The 16,266-nt window shown below is 41.7% G+C and overlaps 1 protein-coding gene across 1 annotated transcript in view; it reads left to right on the plus strand.

The window, feature by feature from the left end:
- Window positions 1-16,266, plus strand: part of adam19a (ADAM metallopeptidase domain 19a) — a 168,158-nt gene that overhangs the window by 55,007 nt on the left and 96,885 nt on the right. The window contains exon 3 of the mRNA XM_085758931.1: window positions 13,700-13,776. Coding sequence (XP_085615057.1) covers window positions 13,700-13,776 — 77 coding nt within the window. The remainder of the gene's footprint in view (window positions 1-13,699; window positions 13,777-16,266) is intronic.

Raw genomic sequence — 16,266 nt, forward strand, 5'->3', positions numbered from 1 at the left:
ATTGCTACAGTGAGCCGCATCGTCCTCGTCCGTAGCGAAAGCGTCCTGCTCGGCAACGCACCCTCTCGCTCCTCCGTGAACCGGACCCTGGAAGCACTCCACTCCTCTCCTCTCTTTCCGTGTCAACGCTGTCCCCTGGATTTCCCTCCTGGCTTGATCTCCTCCAGGAGACGGATTCCCCTCGGGGAGACAGACTGACTGACCGACTGACTGTTGTTCCCAGGTAGTTGTGTTTTGTTTCCCCCTCTTCCGCAAAAGGGTTTTTTTCCTACTCGGCCTGGTGTTTTTTGTTTCCCCGGAAACGGTGGTTCTTTTTTCTCTCTCACGAAGAAGAGTTTTTTTCACTTTCAAAATAAACTGCAGAGTAAACTGCGCAAACAAACCGAACTCTATTGTTGCTGTCTGTTGTATTGTTGTTGATATTGTGCCAATACAGCTGTTTTGTGTAACATTTTGTGTTGCATTGAGTGTTGGTTATTATTGGTTTATTAGTTTTTCGGGGTTTAGGGAATATATATTTATATACATATACACATTTATATCTTTATATATATATAAATATATTTCCTTTGTGTGGTTTTTGGTGAAGTAAATTAACAGTGGGTACGACAAAACCAAGACTGACAAACAAACAAAACATATCTTACTACCAGGAGAGAGACCTGGTTGGCACCCCCTAAAGACCCCCCCACTAAAACTCCTACCGAAACCGTCACAATACGTCCTTCATTCCTGTAGGATTCAGTTTCTCCGGTACGAGACAGAACATACAGACAAACATTTCTGCTGACGAATCTCCTTGAGAGTGTGAGTGGACGTTATAAAAGGTTATGGACAATAAATGACGGTTCATTAGTTGTCGGCTTATTTCATAAACCATTCTCCAACTCACTTGGGATTTTACTGATCCATTGTGCTTTCTGCAGGAGAAATAATCATGGTGGTTATTAAATATGTAAAATCTCATTAACCTTCAGCCAACATGATTGACAAAAACTTGGTGGGGTGGAGGCGATTAGCACAGAAACACACTCATCGTACACTTTATAAAAGGGCGGACACAGCTGGAAACCGTCTGATTTCAGTTTGGCCTTTGCAGACTACGAATTGGCACATCGCTAGAAGTTGTTTCGTAACCAACCGCCCAATCAAACAAGAGTTTTGTCAGATTGGGTAGGTCCTTATTGGGTAATGTCTTGATTTCCTTTATTCTAGTTTATAAACTGTTGCGCCACATAAACCAAACACCACTTTGGTCCTTAAAACCCTTTAATCCTGTGTACATCTGCCGAACTAATGGCAATTTCACATTAGAATAATGTTTCTGACAATTATTCCCTCTTTGCACCATCAAGAATAAGCTGCCTTGAAGTGAAGCCACACTCCACTGGCAGCTCCACTCATTAATTGATGTGTTGGCTGTGAACAGTGTTTTAGTAATAATTACTCAACAACCCAATAAAAGGAAATAAAAACGCTACAAATGCATGTTGTTGTAATCTTCCATGAACTGAGCTGAATCACTGTTTTTGTACTTTTTCAGCACTCATTTTTTACCCACTATGTCGACCGAGTCCCCTTCAGGCACATTAACGAGTGTGGGAAAAAAGAAAAAAAATAGTGTCTCGCACTCCAAAATACAGTTGTGTAGTTTTATTGCCAACCAAAGCAAAGTATTTACAGGCCTGCCTTAGACTGTGGCAGGGCATTAATCACAGAGCAGCACTGGGGCTGCTGGGGGCTACAAAGAGGGGTGTGAAAGATTCAGGTTTCACCGGTCCACATGACAATGCAAGATGGAAATATCTGCAAACGAGTCCAGTGGTCTGCAGGTCCAGCTGTAGCCCAGACTACGTGGAGTAAATGTGGCAGCAATTAAACAGTGTAATGTAATTAAGAATAAAAGCAAACAAGACCCTTGGGTTGCATTTGTGTCCTGCCAATTTTTTGCTTGTTAATATAATTACTGCAGCCTGGAGATCCAGATTTTATTCAGGCTATTGACTGTAATGGGGTCACGTGTTTTTTTTTTTTTTTTTGTAAGCGTCAGGTTTCTAAGTGTGTATTAATCACAGTTAATCTCAGGGATGAATAAAAGTGCCAGACACCATCAACTGTGGTGGAAACTTATGATTAATCAAAACACATCATTTCTCTGGGTCGTTCTAAAAAGCAAAAGTGGTTCAAAAGAGAAATTGGATATTGATGGTTTTGACTTAAAAGCTGCACATTGAGACGTTCCTGATTTATCCTCCAATATAGAAAGTGAAGGTCTGGACCAGGTTGCAAATCTGAACTATCAATGGTTTTAAACTTGGACGGTCACAATCAATTAAAACATTTAGGCTAATTGTGATTAAGTGCAAATTATTAAATGTTCAAAATGTACCTTAAAGGAATATTTTTCAATTCGTTATTATATAATAGTCCAATATGCTGTATACTAATGTAATGGAGGTCCGCGGGTATAGTCACAGTCACTTGCCAAGTGGTCATATTGACCTCTTGGCGAAACGGTTAGCATTGTTGTCCGCGGTGCGGGAGATCCGAGTTCGAAACCCACTCAGGGCAGGCCAGAACAACATCGGACACACTAATGTAACTTTATTGTTCATAAAACAAAGACAAAAACCAAAGGTCTTACAGCTCACAGTGCTAACTGTTAACACACACCGCTAAGCGACCACAGAGGCCAAAATAACAGAACGTGCATCGATCATACGTCAAAAAATACAAACATAACTTAACAGTGGTGTTAAACGGAAGTTGTGTTAACATGTTAATTATTGCATCAACTGATGATTTTCTGAGAAGATGCTATAAAGCTCCACTATGGCGTCTGTGATGGTTTGCTACAACTTGTTGAGGTGAGTTAGCCAATGAGTTGTGGTGAAAGATGACGGCAGGACAACTGGGGTCCATCATGCAGGTCGGTGGTCCTTCAAAGCTTTGGTATGGTTTGCTGCATTTGATTTAGTTGGACTTTTGTGCACCACATGGAAACCAGCTCTTAGTTTTCCAACTTGTGTCGAGTGCAGCGATCTCTGGCTGCTCGCTCTCACCTGCAGGGCTGTTGGGTAAATGTGAAGCTGATCTCTGTTTATGGTCTGGTAGCAGCAGGTTGTGGAGTTCACACTAATGATCAGTGAGTGTGTTCAAGCAACGCAGAAGCATTTACTTGTCATGATAAAGTAAAGAAGCAGCGGAGATACTTTGATATCATCCCGGCTGCAGAGTGACAATAGCTTACACTTAGCTTCCCCCTACTAGACGCTTTTATTTTGAAATGACTCTGGAAGAGCGGTGTTTACGGCGCCCGGCTCCAGGTGAATATTAAGAGGGTAAACACAGGGGCTTTTTTTTTGCAGCAGAGATAAAGTACCAAAGTTGCAAACGAGAGCCCTCGATTCCTCACATCAGCATTCATCCAGCCACCCACATCCTTTTAGAAAGACATTTCATGCTGCTGGAGAGTGAGGCAAGATGCTGAGCACTACGAGCAGGAGAGCAGCTCACTTCTTGACTAATAAATTATCCCTACGGAGTGCATCTAAACTTCTTCTTTTTTTTTTTTTGCATGGTGCTCAGGTGGATCAAGTTCACAAACACAAGCAAGTCCTTGTATATGAGAGGATGCACCTGAGCAGGATGAATAAATTAAGATTTGTGGCTTGGAGTTTCAGCACAACATTGGTCACATGACATGAAAACGAGGAGAGGAGCTGGGCCTTCAGTCTTCAGGCAGCTCTGGCTGGGTGTAGGTGTCACTCTTTTTTTTGAAGGTGGAAGTCTTTCTTCACAGCCATTAGTGGTGAAAAGAGACAATTTCATTTTCCGTAAATGAGGTTTCACACAGTGTGAATTTGCCCGCAACAAAATCCAATGTGCTGAGCCACAGATAGAATGAAGAAGTGTGTGTTTTTGCCTCTTTTTTTTGTTTTGTTTTGCCTCCAATGGATTTGATTTATATGGAAATGATTTTGTCTGAAATTATCCCCCCGATTGAGGCCTGAACTCGATGGTAAACTGACTTCACAACGAAGCCGCAAAAAGAATCACAGATCCGGTCACAGCGCCAGTCAGTGAATTGTCCTTTTTCTTGTAAACAATGTTAGATAATATGCTAATTACGAGCCGAGATCGGGCTTTCATCTCCGTCCTTTTGTGGAACTCGGGGACAAACAAGCGCCTTGACTTCTAGATTTATGTTTTTTTCTTTTCTGTCTTTTGCCGTCGACAAACAACGCCTGAAAGCCCCGAGATCTTCGTGTGATGGAGTTCACACCGATGCCTTGGCAGGGAGAAGCGTCAGAAATGAAGCGTCTGATGGCAGATTAGTTTGGAGAGGAAATCTGTTGGTATTCCATTTGGAAAATCTGATTTGATGTATTGTTGAATATGCAGACGTCAGCCAGGAGCTGCTGCGAAAAGAAAATGTGGTGAGAATAATCCTGACAGTCACAAGAGAGAGAGAAAGAGAAATGATTCAAAAGCATTTCTTTTTTTCTTTTTTTTGAGAAGTGATAGAGATGGTGAGTTAATTCCCTAAACCAATCAGGGAAGATGACTGTTTTCTTGCAACAGATGAGGACAGGTGAAGAGGTAAACATCATCTGCTTTCATGATGATGAGTAAATCCTCCATTATGCTCTGAAGAAATAAAGAGACAAAGAATTAACTTTGTACATCTGTTGTAGATGGTTCTGATTGGCGGACTGTTTTCCTGAGTGATGCTGTAAGAATAGAGCACATTTCAGGTAAATCCCCCCCCAAAAAACAGGTCCATTAAGTTGTTGAATGGTGGGTCCAGGTGGTGGGGGCGGGGCTTGTTTGACTGTGACATCACAAAGTAACAGGAAGTCCTGACGGCTGGTTTTAAGACTCAGTTTCTGAATACAGGCTGTGTGCATTTCTCTGTGGACTGAGGCTTTGACTTTCACAGTATTAATATAGAACCTAGAGCTGCTTCATAATCACACTACACATGGACATCTACCTTTATACTGTATGGAGCTTTAACACAAACATCTACCTTTATACTGTATGGAGCTTTAACACAAACATCTACCTTTATACTGTATGGAGCTTTAACACAAACATCTACCTTTATACTGTATGGAGCTTTAACACAAACATCTACCTTTATTTTGAAGGAGCTTTAATACAAACATCTACCTTTATTTTGAAGGAGCTTTAACACAAACATCTACCTTTATACTGTATGGAGCTTTAACACAAACATCTACCTTTATACTGTATGGAGCTTTAACACAAACATCTGCCTTTATAATAAATAATAATGAATTTTATTTGTAATGCACTTTATATTGAGCAAACAATCTCAAAGTGCTACATTAAAAAAAAAAGTTACAATTTGGAGAGAGAACGTCTCCCCAAAAGAAACAACTAATGAAAGGCTTTTTTAAAAAGGTAGGTTTTTAGGCCCTTTTTATACCATATGGAGCTTTAACACAAACATCTACCTTTATACCATATGGAGCTTTAATACAAACATCTACCTTTCAACTACCCGCTGCGATAATTAGTAACGATCCCTTTCTCTACTCCTTCCTCGTGGTGCGTCATTAGGTAGGTAGACTACACAGCACAGACTGAAGGCGTCACATGTTTTTTTTTTTTTTACAGCAGAGGCCAAATTAATATTCATTACAAATGTTGTAAAGTTTTCATTGGGAATAATTACGACTGTAAAGCCCAATTCGTGTTGGCAGCACAATCAAACAGAGAATCCTCTGAAGACGCAGCTCTGCCCGCACTGTAATAAGGAAGACTCTGCTTCCTGGATCTTTGTGTTGGTCCCAAACATCCAACTGTGCAATCACAATAACATACTTTTTCTGGATTCCTCCTCAGACGGCAGCAATTAGGCCGGCCATTAGCTTTTGTTGTTGTTTGTCGCATGGGGAAATTCTTCGATGCGAGTTTCGTCGACGATATCGGGGAGCTGTGATGCATGTGATTAGCGTGGATACCATGGATACCGTGTCTGTCACAGCGGGAGGCAATATCAGAGTCAAACATCGACACCATCACAAACACAAGCTGCAGCCGCTGACTGACGCCTGTTTGATCACTGAGCTCAAATTCTCCTCTGTCTGAGGCCCTTTAAAGGACGGCCAGCATCAGCCTACCTGATGTAAACACAGGGGGCCGTTAGTAGCAGTCAAACATGATTCATTTCAACTTAGGTACAACAGTTTTGATTAAACAGTAGGGTTATAGAATATTATCAAACTGAAATACTGTAAATTTCCCAAACTTACTGATTAATCAAAAATATCTATATAAATCAGAGTGTAACAATACATCCATCTACTATCAATGCATAAATTCACTGATAATGAATCGATAGCATTGATTCAAAATGTAAACATTAATCCAACGTTGATACATATCATTATTTGTACAATGCGCCTTTATTTTGAAATCCGCCTGGCAGAGCAGAGTGATCAGATTTACTGCTACAATTTCATTTTTCAGAGAGTGTAGCTAATCACTATGATTGAAAAAAGTTTAGTTTAGGACTCTAAACAGGAGAAAGTTTCAGGCTTAAGTCCTAATTTAATGTTACAAACAGGACTTTAATATTTTTTCAATTTTCTTTCATAAAGGGGTGAAAATTATATGGCTCAATAAATCAGAATGGGAACAAGAGGCTGATTTTATATTAAAAATATATAGTTTCTTCTCAGAAAAACATAAAATAATAATAACTTAGTTGCTTTTTGAATCTTGTGTTATATCATCAAATAATATCGTCCCATATCGATCACTGATCCCTGAATCTAATTTAATCTAAATTGTATCATGACAGACTTTGTGATATGAGCGAAATTAATATAAAATCATATGGTAGTAAAACTTTTGATTTACTAATACACTGATATGTAATGAATACAAATATCACTTTTATGTCCAGAAAAACAAGCGGAGGGACGACACCGTTACATCTTATTATCATTACATGAGTATCTCTATGATACTGCTGTAGTTCAGTTGATTCCTTCCTCTCATCACTTTCCGTCCTGACAGATCAGTCGACGCTCCAATTTGGCTCAGTGGGGGTTTGAAGGGAGCGGTAATAATTACCTCGTCGTACCTCCACCTCTGCCTGCTCCTCTCCTCAGCCCCTCAGCGGGAGGCTTGTTTAATATTAGCACCTTTGACGTACATTTGACACAGATTAATTATAGAGGCTCTTTATGTCGTTTAGCGGAGACGCGCCGCAGAGGAAGAAGCGATTACTCAGTGAACCTGCAGCAGCACCTTCTTTTCCTCCGCTCCGCCCGTCGCTCTCCGAACCCTCTAGGGTCGCGAATGTGATTGACCTTCTTCCTGTGAAAAGCTCCATCCACCACCTCACACCTTTTCCCGGGCCGGGCCGCTTCTCTCCACGCTGCTTGACTGATTGGGAGAAATTGCAGCGGCGTCTGCGTCGGCGGCTCTTTCAACGATTTCATGGCCCAGTTTCGCTCAGATAAGAAAAAAAAAAAAACAGGCAGCAAGAGGTGAATGGTCCAGTCAGTCAATCAGTTGAGCTCCATCCTGGGACCTTCTTTTCTTATATTTACTTTCCAATTTACGGCTGTTTGCAGATAAGTGATTGAACGTTTGCTTTTCTCAGTAGATGCAGCGGTGAGGAAACCTGAGTGTGTTTCAGGGTCAGGACGACTGACGATGTCTGAGGTTCCTTTTGACAGACAGAAACTGCACGTGGCTCGGATATGAAAGTGTTGGAACTTAAAGGAAACTTTGCTTTTATTTTGAAGGTTATTCCAATCAAATTTTACCGCTCCAGCAGATTACATGCAGAGGGAAAAGTCACAGGGCTCTATTCTAACAGCATGTGGTACAAGTGTGTTAAGGTGTGAGTCTATATGCTTTCTTCCGTTCCCTTTAAGTTAAAGCAGAGTTTAGGTGTGTCGCATGTCCGGCTATGTAGGTACAATCTGGATAATGCAGCTTCAAAATAACATGGCACTAACTTTAAACCAAGGTTTTGCAGGTTAAGTGTACAGTCACTTTCAGAAATGTCTCTAATCCTGCTTGAAATCGTAGATGATTCATCTCTGCTGCTCTAAAACAGCAGTTGCATAGTGCAGCTTGCAATGACAGCAATCATCCCACGTCAGTAACATGGTTTTTCAGTTGCTTGGTAAGGTTTGGAAAGTTAAGGTAAGTTAAAGTAAAGTAAGGTAAGGTAAGGTGATTTGCAAAGGTAAGGAAAGGTAAAGTAAGGTAAGGTTTGGAAAGGTAAGGTAAGTTAAAGTAAAGTAAGGTGATTTGCAAAGGAAAGGTAAAGTAAGGTAAGATTTGGAAAGGTAAAGTAAGGTAAGGTTTGGTAAGGTAATGTAAAGTAAGATGATTTGGAAAGGTAAGGAAAGGTAAAGTAAGGTAATATTTGGAAAGGTAAGGTCAAGTAAGGTAACGTAAAGTAAGGTGGTTTGAAAAGGAAAGGTGAGGAAAGGAAGGGAAAGGCAAAGAAAGGTAAGATTTGGAAAGGTAAGGTAAAGTAATGAAAGTTTAGAAAGGTAAAGTAAGGTAAGGTAAAGTAAGGTGGTTTGGAAAGAAATGGAAAGGCAAGAAAAGGTAAAGAAAGGTAAGGTAATCCTTTATTTGTCCCATGATGGGGAAATTTACAGCGTTGCAGCAGCAGACAATAGTGAAAGGAATGAAGAACACAAGATAATAAATATAAAGAATTGAAAAGAGCAATGTTTGTTAGAAAATATGTAAGAAAAATATGTACATTCCAGCTGTCAGTTTTGGGATCCATACACTGTATTGGCTGATACATGAGCTCAGGTGATGTGCACTGGCCTGCTGGCCTGTTGGCGGACCAATGGGTGTCAAGGGGTTAATAGTGACATTTCAGCTCAATGACCGATTTAGATCTCATATAATCTGGATAAACTCTCCCATAATTTCCTGCCTCATCGTCACCTTGTCTCCAGAGCTAATGACCCAACAAATGAAAATAAAACCCAAGTAATGCAATTAAACAGAATTATCCAAGGTCTCATGGTGCCATTTTTTTTAAGAAGTGTGTTTTCTCGTGTCATAATATATTATCTGTCACTGCTTTGTGTAATTCATGAGATGGGCTATAATGGAGCGCACTTATTGTCACAGTAGCAGCCCACAGTCACATCAAAGATCTGAGGCGCGTACATCATCACATCTCTGCATGTGTTTACCGTTCATAACCCTGTATGATAATCAGCGCCTCTCAGGAGGAAAGGCAGGATTGTCAGGGCCCTCTCATCATATTCTTAGCATGTAGATTAGACGAGCTTTGATCCGCCTAATAAGCCCTTCGTCAGGCACAGTGTGTGTTAGCGCTGCTTCACTAGAGCACAGACAGGGAGCTCCATCTGATGCATGGACGCCGCCATCCTCATCTTGTCTGTCTCCGAAGCCCCCAGCGAACAACTATACCGAGTCCACCACCAGACCTGTTCTTTTCTTGTTCCCTATTGTTTCCCCACCATCGATTTGTCTTTTCCTGTCTCTCTGTTGTCTCGCCCCTCTGTGTCTCTTTTCATCAACTCGGGCCTCTCGAACATTTCCAACTTCTTTTCTAAACTTCTTAGCAAGTTAACTTCTCCATCCCCCTCTTAATTTCACTCTCACTCCTCCAGGATGTGTTTGCGCTAAAAGAAATCCAAATTGACTGACGGTGAAACATGATCAAACATGTCACTACGCAGTTTAAGATGCGCGAGAGCTTGATGTGGCTTTACGTTATACATTTGCTGTTTAATCCAGTGGAGGTTGCAGTGGTGGGGGGGGGGGGTGAAGATTAAAGCTGTGTAACCTTGAGAGATCAGGAGAGGCAGCTTCGAACTCTGCCATGAACCACCGACGAGCAGGACGGAGGAAGCGCGAGGACGCGGAGGAGCCGTTTGATCAGGGAATGTGCAGATATCCTCCCCGACAAACTCAATAAGCTGTAAGAGCCTCTCAGAGGTGACCCGGAGATGATCCCCCTGCAGATATGAAGAAAGGCAGTGGAGTGGAAGAGAAATTGAGATGCCTTTTCACAAGCCAAAGGAAAAAAACTGGTCATTTGATATTTTCAGTCCATAAACCTGTTGTTTCTTAACCTTGAAACCTTCCACAATGAGACTGAGTAACTTCTGCAAAGGGGGGTCTCTCAATGAGATGATGAATGGGGTCATGGGTGTTCGTGTCCTCAACACCTTGCTGTTCATTTGGATTCCCTCAGTGTCTGTGGTGTTTAATAGAGTTGTTTACCTTTCCTCAAAGGAGGTCAGGACTGGTTTTAGAAGATTAAAACCAGTAGAAACGCTGAATAAAGCAGTTATACTTCGGACGTCTCCAACTGTCCAACATCTACTCACCTCGTTTCTTCGATATCGTCACATCCAGACGTCCGACGGCTAAAATCCTTCATCTGAAAACCAACAAGAGGCTTAAAATTGATAAAAGTCAATGTTGAGCTAACACACTGACACATGATCGTACCTGATATGACGTCATTGACGGACGATCAATGAAACGCACACAACCATGTTTAAAATCACAAATGTCTCTGGTTTGAGAGTTGCTGGAAACTTTTGGGAAAACAATCCAACAACAGCAAGAGGTCCAACTTTTCCACATTAAAATGTAACTTTAAATGCTCACTCTGCCTCAACCGGCTGACTCATATGACAGTCGCGCGACCGCCGGGAGCTAAAAGCGATTAAGTGAAGAGCTTATGGCCGACCTTGAAGGCAGGGTGAGGAGCATAGTGCGTCTGAGGACAGGAAGTCAATTGGATTTGAGAGGAGGCTTTGACAGCTGGATTTGAACCCATTTTCAAGGTTGGCTGTACCAACACATCTGCCTACAGATGTGGACAACACACACACACATACGTCCCACGTCAGTACTGTGGTTTTTCAGTTGTTTGGTAAGGTTTGGAAAGGTAAGGAAAGGAAAGGCAAGGTAAGGTAAGGTAAGGTTTGGAAAGGTAAGTTAAAGTAAAGTAAGGTTTGGTAAGGTAAGGTGATTTGGAAAGGTAAAGTAAGGTTAGGTAAAGGTTTTGGAAAGGTAAGGTAACGTAGAGTAAGGTGATTTGGAAAGGTAAGGAAAAGTAAAGTAAGGTAAGATTCTGAAAGGTAAGGTAAGGTAATTTGGAAAGGTAAAATAAGGTAAGGTTTTAGAAAGGTAAGGTAAGGTTAGGAAAGGTGAGTACCTGAAGACAAATGAAAAGTCTCTCCTTGGTTGGATGTTGCAAGGGACAGAATTAGATGAAATCTTCAAGATGAATGTTTTAGGAGGCCATTGTTAGATCTTTCCTCTGAGATGTATTGATTGTACTTTGGAAGTTGACAAAAAAAATATTAACAGCTTCCTCTTATTCTGAAAGGACACAGTATTTACTTAGTTTTGAAGCTCACTCAGACCTTTAAGACATCCTCTCGTCCAATTCTTTTCCGTCTTGGCTGTTCACACTTCTTGCTTTTCTTCTGCAAACTCTTACTCTCCTACAACAGACTCTACCCTCTTCTCACCTCTCTCTTCCTTTTCACACTCCCCTCCCCTCCCCTCCCCTTCTCTTCACCCACTCAGACCTTTCCGTGACCAATTGTGGTCTTTTCAGCCGGAGCTGGGCAAAACTTAGCAACCAAAGCAGCTGAAAATGAAGCAAAAAAGATGTTGAAGTGTGTCCGCGGGGTTAGTCGCACAACTGTCACTCGGAGCTGGAGTAGATACGTTCGACAATGTGCCTTAGAAAAGCGTTGGATGGGTTGATTTTTTGTTGAGACAGAGATTCAGATTCAGATTCAGATGTGATAATAACTAGAAAACTAATTAAAATGAGATTCATAGCCTGGAAGCAGAAGAAATGAGAGAGTTGGAGTGGTGGTTTGGGGAATGGAGTTGCTCTGACCCGAGGGTATTACAGTCAATGAACATGCTCTGATTGGCTTCATTTTGTCTGGTGGGCCACCTGTTGCTGCCACAAGTGTCTTCGCTGGACTCCAATCATCTCTGCACCAACTTTCACAACAACATGGGGCGATTGTTGATTGTTAATTGTGCCCATTAACCCCTTAACCACCCACTGGCCCGCGCAGGCCCAGCATTAATTAAAAACAAACATACTCATGTGGAAGAAGAGTCCTGTTAGAGAAACTGGGACTGAAAAAGCCTCAATGTTGGTCGATCATGAAGGCATCAACAACTCTGATCTCCTGGCATGTTGCAGGGCTGTATGTAGGACTTCAGAACATTGTGTCTGAGACTCAGCTGCTGGTTTTCTCCCTCTCAGGTCTTTGGTGAAGGATTTCCTCAGTTTGAGACAAGTGTAATGATTTCGCAGCGCTTGTAAAAGAGTTTACGGTGTTTGAGACTCTTGTCAAGCTGCAGTGCGGTAGTTTTCCTTGAAGCAAAAACTCAGGATGCAACACAGACCGACTGTGGGTTTGCACGGATCTACTTTCACCTGGGGACGTCTAATTTTACTTTTCTTCATGCAAAAACACAAAAGGCTTCTGAGTGCAAAGCCTTCAACCTCTACAACCCCTCTCTCTGCTGCCGGTGGGATTTCACAACAATCTCTGCGATATATTGCAGAAGTGCTGTTCCTCAACCAGAAACAAAAACAAAACTCAGCAGAATTCGCATTGGATTTCATCATTTGAATATGATTTCCTCGACTTTCTGAAGTTTATGTCCATGTTACACAACTTTCACCACTCTGTCCGCAAAAGGATTGTTGTAGTATCGTATTGTATCTTATCAAACTTCTTCATTTTCCTGAAGGAGTTGTTTTCTGCACAGTTAACTGAACAATTCTTGCCAACTTGTCTTGTCTATGAATGTCTTCATATCCATGCTGCTGTTTACAACTGACTGATGTCGGCTCGTTGTTTGCAGCTTGATTTGTTTTCACGACCTCACTCCCTCGTTGACTTGTGAGGCCTCAGGTTGTTTCTAGAGAGAGAAAGAACTCAGTTTGTTCATGGAAATGAAAAACAAATGGTCTTAGAAATGTTTCTCATAATTGAAATCATAAGGACAAGTTAAGATGTTTTATTTTCACATCTCAACACATTAAAGACCAAAACCAATATTTTTCTTTTATTAAATGAATGTAGCTACTTGGTTGGTGAACTTTGGTTTTGTCAGTGAGTTTTCACGCTCCTCAGAGGATGAATACTAATCATTTTTGATCTCTCACGTTTTCAACTTTTGTAAAAATCTTCATGTTCGTCATTTCTAAACGGATTTGTTTGGGGTTCACAAATATATATGAACACATTCATCCATGCACAACACTTTTCTCTACGTTTTTTCATCTCATTTACTGTGTTTAGATTGTGTCCTTTCTGTTTACATTCCTATACATGTAAACATTTCATTACATATTTGCATCACTGTAATATATTTACATTTTTTCCTACTTTGTTCTATATATCTAATTGTTCTATATGTTTAAACTATCTTTCCTGCAGCACTTACTGTGTTTGCTCTTTATATTTGTCTTCATACTGTGTTTTATTGTAATGAACCAAACCATTGAAGCAAATTTGGAGTATTGCAAAATTGTACACCGTTGTGCAGCATTATGCATCATTCTGCACCCTGGTGAGTGTGTTACCTTCAGGATGAGGACTGAACTAAATGCACTGTAATGACCGGATGTCTCCTCTCGACCCCACAGGCAGAGCACGCGGTCAGAGGGGAGATCCTGCTTTCATCCACTGACCTCAACCTGGTGCTACAAGTGGAGCGTAATCAGTGAGTACCCCTCCTCCTCGTCCTCCTTCTCCTCCTCCTTCTTCTTTTTCTCTGCTGTCATTACAGCCTCCTCTGTGCTGCCCCTGAGGATTGTGGGATTAACTGTGAGACAGAGGATGTGGAGCGAAGTGATATTAGAGGAAAAAGATTTTGCTCAGTCCACTTCAAGGTTACTAAACGTCCCCACACCTTCAGCATGTATTCATCACCGAAAAGACTGAATGGCCTTGTGAATGGGCTTTTATTTTGAAGAGGTCAGTGTGTTTCAGCTCTATTATGTGATGTTTCACGGACAGACAATGGCATTTGAATCTTTGTCGTATTCACCTGAAGAGAAGTAAACATGACGCGTTCATGAGTCACAGCGTGAGCTTGTTATTCGCTGCTTCGGGGCCGATCACGGTGAGCGAGCGCCGGGCTCCAGGGAGGGAGTTTAACACGGTTCAAGGCCGGCGGAGGCGCTGGTGGTCCTGTGGCAACACCACGGGCAGTTCCACCCGCGACTCACAGCCGCAGACGTGCACGGACTCACAAGGTGAACCCTCGTTGTTGTTGTCGTTAGAGTGACGTGGAGTGAATAATAGTGAACACCTGCTCATCACTGCAGGTACAAAGATAAATCCCAACTTAGTGTTGACGTGTGAGTTCACAGCTTCATTATCTGAGTCAAAGTCGTTCAGTCAGACGTTCACTTGAGTTATAAAGTCCCAGAGTGTTTTAGATTTTTAAAATACTGAAGTATTCAAGATACATTTGACTGAAACAACCTCCTGAATCACAGACCGACCTTCAGTGTCCACTCTGCCTCTGGGCGACTCAAATCCACTTAGTGTGAGGAGAGCAAGACCCATGGGTACGACTTTACTATGAGACTACACCTATGGAGTATTATGGACTGTAATTTATAACCTAATCAATAATAAGGTAAGGGTTAGACAGCTGTAACCAGAATTTATAATTAGGTTTTTTAACTCATAAATAGGCCCACTATCTGGCAGGATCAAAAAATCAAGTGCATACTTACTACTCTTTGAACTTATTGAAGTTACTATCATTTATAACTAGTAAAATGATCCTTTTGACAATAATGATAAACCATGATGGGTGTTATATTTTACATTAATCAGGATATTTGATATGTAATTTGACCATTAAGATTCTGATGTCGATGAATTGTAGTAACTCATTTGTATTTACCTCTAAAACAACTCTGTCTGGTAACGTTCTGTTATTATCTCATAGCGTGGTGAATGTGCAGGTCACAACTTGTCCACCAGAGCGTTTTGGAGTTGTTGGATTGTGTATTTGATGAGTTTGATGAGGGAAACCAAGAAATCCCATTAGCCTCCGTAGTGTAGCTCTGAGCAGCTCACAGCTCTGCTCCACAGTTCTAAAAATAGCTTGCACCGACAATTAAAGGTAACAAACCTACTGCTATGACTATAGGGATTATGGCAATGGGCCAATTTGCCAAAATGTTGAACTATCCCTTTAATTAATAGGTTTTGTGACTAAGCAAACAGGTAGAAATGCTGGTTGAGAAACAAAGAGATAAATGTGGGATCACTATTTGGCAACAGGTCCACTACCCTTTACCTTTACCCATGACCTTTTTCACGAGAGAAAAAAATAAATAATTAATCATAATTTCTATTCAGTTGTGATCTGGGCGCTCAGGTGTGAACTTTCCATCCATCTGAAGGTCGGTGGTTCGATCCCCGGCGCCTTTTGTCTGCATGTGTTGCAGCAGGTGTGTGACTTCAGTGTAGATGAGCAGGTTACACGCCGAGTCACGTCTCAGACAGCGTGCACACACACACACACACAGTGGACACAGAGGACTCCAGTTGCTTGGAAACAGATTGATGACTTGGAGTGAGAAGAGACAGAACAGCAAGACGCCCTGAGACAATGGTGGCAGACAAGACGAAGTGGTGACGCTGCGCCGAGTCTGGGCCGGGGGTTCGGCCTCTTTCTGTGTGTGTGTGTGTGTGTGATGCAGGACAGAGCGCTGGCACCGTCCGTGTGTTTATTTTAAACCAGCAGAGTCCCACAAGTTTGGTCTGGGCCGGAGAATGTAGGTCAGAGAAAGAGGGGCACAGTCTGTCGAAGGGAAGGAGGAGTTACTGGGAATGTTACTGGAAACGGAGTTTATTTTATCTAGTGGGCCTCTTCCACTGGGACCGGACTGGAGACGGTCCAGCACTCAGCACATCAGCACTTCTACACTTCTAACACTGATGAAAGAAGAAGAAGGAGGAGGAGGAGGAGGAAACGTTATCTGGTGTAAATGATACAAGTTTCAGTTTATGGCAACAAAATACCCACATCGTTAGGAAACTCTGTGTGTGTCTGTTCATCAAGTCTGAGTCCATTTGAGGGTTAAAGGTCAGAGAAATGTCAGGACAGACAGTTTGATCTAGTCCAACGTTTTCACTTCATACACTTGAATACACTTGAATCAAGAGATGCACGATAACTATCGGTACA

Source organism: Trachurus japonicus, chromosome 18 (genome assembly GCF_045865225.1).
Source record: "Trachurus japonicus isolate A0001 chromosome 18, Traja_1.0".
In the NCBI taxonomy this organism is placed as follows: Eukaryota; Metazoa; Chordata; class Actinopteri; order Carangiformes; family Carangidae; genus Trachurus; species Trachurus japonicus.